At 35.7% G+C, this 6,016-nt stretch overlaps 1 protein-coding gene across 1 annotated transcript; it reads left to right on the top strand.

Moving 5' to 3' along the window:
• The first annotated feature begins 2,462 nt into the window (after positions 1-2,462).
• LOC132188214 (E3 ubiquitin-protein ligase APD2) lies at positions 2,463-4,956 on the top strand. The gene is made up of 5 exons (XM_059602622.2): positions 2,463-2,723; positions 3,058-3,200; positions 3,428-3,497; positions 3,920-4,244; positions 4,355-4,956. Exons 2-5 carry the CDS (start codon positions 3,114-3,116, stop codon positions 4,437-4,439), a joined length of 567 nt encoding a protein of 188 aa, XP_059458605.2. The 5' UTR covers positions 2,463-2,723; positions 3,058-3,113; the 3' UTR covers positions 4,440-4,956.
• The last annotated feature ends 1,060 nt before the right edge of the window (positions 4,957-6,016 follow it).

The raw sequence follows: 6,016 nt of genomic DNA, 5'->3' as shown, positions 1-6,016 counted from the left end.
AAAGCCTTGATCCTGTGGCTGTTCTGTTAGTGTAGGAAAATCCAGAGAGCCTTCACAACCGTTCTTTTGTTAAAAGCAGAAAGATTAGCTTTAGCAAAAGATGTAAAGCATTAGTACTCAGAGAATCCCTGCTAACTCCAGTGACTCCACTGAAAAGCTGACTCTCATGCATAAAAATGAATAAATAACAAAAGCATTAGCTCAGAAGAAAAAGACAAGAACATAAGATCAATCACAGAATTCCCTGCTAACTCCACTGAAAAGCTGAGTCCTACAGATAAAAGAAACGGTGCAGTTGCAGATAAATGCGAGCTTCAATTCCCATGGAATTTGGCATGCTTCTGACGGTTGTTCTTCTTTGCAAATGAGAGCAACAATTGAAATATATCATGCACATTCGAAGCTTTTATCTCTCCATTAAGTTTTCATGATATTCATTAAGAATATAAGAAGTTCTTTTCTTTTCTTTTTTTTTTTTTCTTTCTTTTTTTTATGAAAGTATTATAACCGATATAATTATAGTCGTTCTGTCCATTAAGTTCTTCTATCCACTGATACTGGGCCCAATGGCCCATCTTGGTGGTTCATCCCCAAGGCTAGTCCAAGCTCAACAGGACTCGTCATGCGACTGAGATAAGTATATTGAGCGGCCCATCCAAAGCGTCTAAATAATTAAGTCACATAAGCCTTAAAAAATTAACCGTCTAAATTAAGTCACCTAAGCCTTCAAAAATAAAATAATAGAAGTAAGTAAATGAGTACGGCCTGGATATATTTGTGGGATAAAAATGTAGTATGTAATATTGCTCTTCATAAATTAATTGTTCAACTTTCAGCTCAATCATTTATCAAAGAGAAATATTATACATCACACTTTTATCTCACTTTTATCTTATTTTGCCGATGTGTCGTTGTTAATTAGTCTTTAGATAACTACAAGTGTTGGAACACTAAGAAGAACTTCAAGAGGAAGGAAGATCTAGATCTAGATCTTCCCTCCTCCCCTGTCATGGTAGTAATGTTCGGCGTCTTCTTTGTAGGCTCTACCGGTCTTCCTTTTTGGCTGGTTGCTTTAGATCTAATTTGTAGATATAGATCCAGATCTAGTCTCTTTAACCTTTGATCTAATCATTTTTTTCAGCCAATACGTGTCTTCGAAAGGGATGTATACGATGTTGTGCTTCTCTACTGCTGCTTGTGAGGGTTTTTGTTTTTTTTTTTTTCTAATTAAAAGGGTGGGAATGGGCAACCAGTGTAATTTTCCCCCTTGGGCGTTACCATCGGGGTCTCCACCCGCTGTGGAATGTTCGGTTTGAGCCATAGCTATTGCCGGGGAAGGCGAGTCCGTCACCACAACCCCACCAAGGTGCAAGCCGGTAAAGCCCCTTCAAAGTAGCATCTGGTTCATGCATCTACTACCGCAAGCGGATTCGAACACGCAATCACTAGGATAAAAGGAATTTCATTACCAACTCGACTACCACCTTGGTGGTTTTTTGTTGTTGTTGTTGTTTTTCTTTTATGGTCCTAGTCGTTGGGCTGAGGACATGAATAATAATTCTGGCTTTCAGGTTGAGAGAAAAATTGTTTGGGTGCGAGTATTTTGCTCATACCCAGGAAATGGCTTCCTGTGCTCCCAAAAGGAGTTTGTGTTAGCAGATTTGTTCTATAGATCAGACTGGGATAGTAGATGTTTGACGTCATATATTGGTTTTTTATTGTAAGATCTGTTATGTTTTCTATTTTTTGACGTGTAATCTTTTAGCTTCAACTATAATCTTGCAGAACTGTATGTTCTGTAATTGTTAGAGCTTTTATGCTATTAACCACTATTAATAAAATCATATTGATTTTCCCTAAAATAAATAAATAAATAAAATAAAAGGCTTTAGATCAGCATTTGTTTAAAAAAAAAAAAAAAAAATCAATGATCGATTGTCAATATCATGTTAATAAAATAAGATAAAAATATAGTATATAGCATTACTCTTTATCAAATATGTTACTATCACAACTAGCACTTAAAAGTAATCTCGAACACCCAGCAAATGAGATAGGATAAAATTTTCTTTGAAGAAATTTGAATACAATTTCTTTTTTTTCAAGAAAAATTATTATTAAACTTTGGTATGTCGATGCATATCACATGTTCCTTTAACTTTCATATCACATTGACGACCATATTCGAAATCAAATTTTGGGCTGAGCTCGATCGCCATATCAGAATTCAAAACAATATTGGGCTGGGCTCTATGCTTTGTACCAGAAAAGCCTACCTACCTTTCAAGTGCGTCTGTTCGCTATCCGACAGACACTTCCAAGGATGGTTAGTTGAGTCCCGTACAAGGAACGAACAACTACCATTCTTTTCCCCACCTGATGGCTTCTCGCGTCTCTCTCTGTACACAGCGTCAGATTTTTCTCTTCTTTCTTACTTTCAAAATTCAAAACGGTACGTATAATAGGGCTTGTTAGGTTGCCACCAAATTTTGCAGATACATGCGGCTCGGCTTCTGCTTCTTTCTTCTAGCATATATTCATATATTAACGCACTTCCTTTATTCACAATCTTTTAACACATTGCCGTTCTTCTTTGCATTGAGGCTCTGAGAGTGAAGCTGTTGTCGGCCATTGTTGAAGCATTGTCATTTCACTTGAAATGGTTGTTTCTTCGTGGATCCATGAGCCGGAACTGAGCTTCCAAAATGCCAACAGCTTTTGAGGTAACCAACGAACCATTTTCTCTCTACTCTTCCCTGTTTTACATCTTTAGCTTGGATTGTAGAGGCAAGTGGAAATAAAAGGACAGTGAATTAGATCTCAATTTTTGTGTTTTACTTGCACTGGGTCTGGGTAGCAACATGATGCTTGAAGCTCAATATCGTGTGAATCTACATTATTAACTAGACAAATTAAGAGCCTTCATGTTGGAAGAGCTCTGTTTTGTTTTTTATCTTTTGTATTTTGTTTTCAAAACAAACAATTTAAAATATATAACACTGTCGAAACATAAAAACATTTTTATTTTATGTTACATTAGAATACTTTTTATTTCAGAAATAATCTGAATTTCAAGCAAAACAAGGCTGCCGGAGAAAGAGAGGGCCAAGAGCATGTGTTCCACAGTACACGTAATGGACCGAATAAAGCTCCACTTGGGCAGCAGTTCTCCATCCTTTAATTTAACAACACCCAGCGAAGTATGACACTACTATCTCTATCCGGGTAGTGATTTTTAGCACTTGGTATGCTTGAACAGAAAGCACGCCGGTGTTAAAATATTATTTTATTTTATTTTTTATTATTTTAATAATATTTTAATACTGACGTGATTACCGGTGTGCTAAAAATCACTACTCATCTCTATCCTCATGTTAGTTATAGCTTTGACTGTTAGATAATGAATATTTTTCTTTAATGATTACAGGATGATTTCGCTGAATGGTGCTTCACGCTTGCTTTTGTGGGTCGTTTGTTTGCTTATTTTGCAGCTTTAGGTATGTTACTCAAATCCCAGAACATGTTGCTTTTGTAATTGGTGATCGTAAATTTACTCTCCATTTAAATTAAATATTCTACATATTGAGTTTCACCTATTAAAATGGAATCTGAGGTCATACGTGAGGGAGAGTCTTAAACTAATGATTAAATGATTAAATTTATTTCTTCATATCAGCTTAATTAAGCTTTTAAGAAAATTGATGATTTAACGGATCTTAAAATAAAATTTAATTGTCTCTAAGAAGTAGTTTAATTGGCTGAGACCACGTCTAATAAAACAGATATCACTAGTTCTAATCCTCCTCCCGTCACTTGTGTGAACATATCAAAAAAAAAAAACTAATTATATTAAAGTATTTATTAAATAGCGGCCCAAGCTACATGAATTTGAGTAGATCATGTTGCTCAATGGGTGCAGCATTTCTGGCGGTTGTTATGTTTATGGTTATGAAGTACATTGAAAACTTTGGCGAGGAGAGGGCCACAGGGGAAGTGGGAGCAACCGAAACAAGCCCGTTATGGCCAGGAAAGACGGATCAATTCACGTATGGAACTTGTGATGGAGATTTGGAATCAGGAAATTGTACAAGCAGTGGCGGCGCCAGTAGCAGCAGCAGCAGCAATAGTAATTCCTCGGAGGATTTGTACGATAAAAAAGTATGCGTAATTTGCTACGATGAGCAACGTAATTGTTTCTTTGTTCCTTGTGGCCACTGCGCTACCTGCCATGTATGTGCTCAAAGGTATGGATCCTACATAGAGATGATTTTTTTGCAATTTGTTGACAGGTGTTTACATGTGATTGGAGCAAGTCGGGGTATTAAATTTTTTTAAGAAAATACATGTTTTGCAGGATTTTTAATGGAGAAAACAAGACGTGCCCAGTGTGTCGAAGATTGATTGGCAAAGTAAGAAAACTTATTGCCCCTCAGGATTAAACTTTTTTTTTTTTTTTCCTTTATTTTGGCTGAACAAATACATGTACGTTTTGGAAGAGGATTAGTTTTCATATTAACAAAGTGGGAAAAGTGAGTGTATATGTGAAGGGCCCAATAGAGATGGTTTAATTCAGGCCCAGCCTAATAATATCAGCCCATTGAAACCAATCGAGACCAACAGCCCCATCAACCACATGGACGCACATTATGGGCCGTTACAATCAGTTTTATAGTTTTGTCGGCAGAATTTCTACTCACTTGTTCCATCGCATTCTCGACGGACTTTGAAAAGGGCGTGCTTTGGTAGCATCATTTGGTTAGTTATCATCTTTATTTTATAGCTCGTGACATTTACCTAATCCTACTACCTAACTTTCTTAAAAAAAAAAACCCACTACCTAACTTTCTTGTTAATTTCAACGTACAGCTTTTAGAGCATGGAACATGTAGTACAGTGGTACATTAGGACGATGCTTTTCATTAATTTAGAACGTATTTCTCTCATCTTATATATATATATATATATATATATATATATATATATAACATTATTTGTGTTGATACTAACCAAAAAGGAAACTTAGTGAACAATGGACCCGCATGGTATGGCAATTATCGTATGGGTTGCGTTGAAGGATGCGTGCACAGTTGTGCCACTGAAGAAGAATTATGTACCTGATTAGCGGGTATTTGTGGAAGCCTGGAAGGCACGGAGACTATAACATGATATTGATTGTGATGGATTTGGGGATAGCGAGGGGGACATGCACCATGGGTGGTTACCGCATAGCAGTGGCCGAATCCTTACTCAAGAATCTCTTTTTCTGTCTTTTCATAGCCTTACTCGACTACTTAACAAAGAAAATGACTAATGATTTTTTTTAAAAAAAAAATTTATTTTAAAGGTGGAATAGAAATTAGCTAACAAAGGAAGCTTATGCTTATGCTTAGAAAGGGATTGAGAATTTCCTGGTGCACGAGCAATGATATAAGAAAGACTAGAGTTATCTTAAAGTCATCTAAAATGCAATATGGCATTTAAAATTACCAACAAATTAAAATTTAATAATAATTATCACAAATTTAATGATAATTTTAAATAGCATATCACTTTATGAATGACTTTAGGAGGACTCCTTGTATCATTACTCCCGAGACACATATATTAGCTTAATTTCTTTATTTTATTTTTCTTTCAGCCGTCTCTTCCTTTTTCCTTTGCTTTGATGGGATTACTTGGTGGAATACTGTACTTTTCAAAAGATGGGTGGCCAGGCTCAGGCAGGATTATATATATATGCCCACTGTCTGTGTGTCACCTGCTTTTTGGGTGAAAACTGAACCTCGTCTAACATGTTCTAAATGGCAAAACCACATGTAAAGACTAAAGAGTCATGTTTGTTAACTTTTTTTTCTTTATTTTTCTCCAAAGTTTTGAGAGGCTTAGAAGTGTCTTTAACACTTGAAAAATCTATATTAAAGAAAAAAAAAATTTCGTTTGGTAAAAAAACATTGAAATCACTTTTAAGGGTTCAAAAATCTTAAAAATAACTAAAACGTACATTTGACAAAAATTT

The sequence above is a fragment of the Corylus avellana genome, chromosome 6 (genome assembly GCF_965113065.1).
Source record: "Corylus avellana chromosome 6, dhCorAvel1.hap1.2, whole genome shotgun sequence".
NCBI lineage: Eukaryota > Viridiplantae > Streptophyta > Magnoliopsida > Fagales > Betulaceae > Corylus > Corylus avellana.
This window is presented reverse-complemented; position numbering and strand designations above follow the sequence as displayed.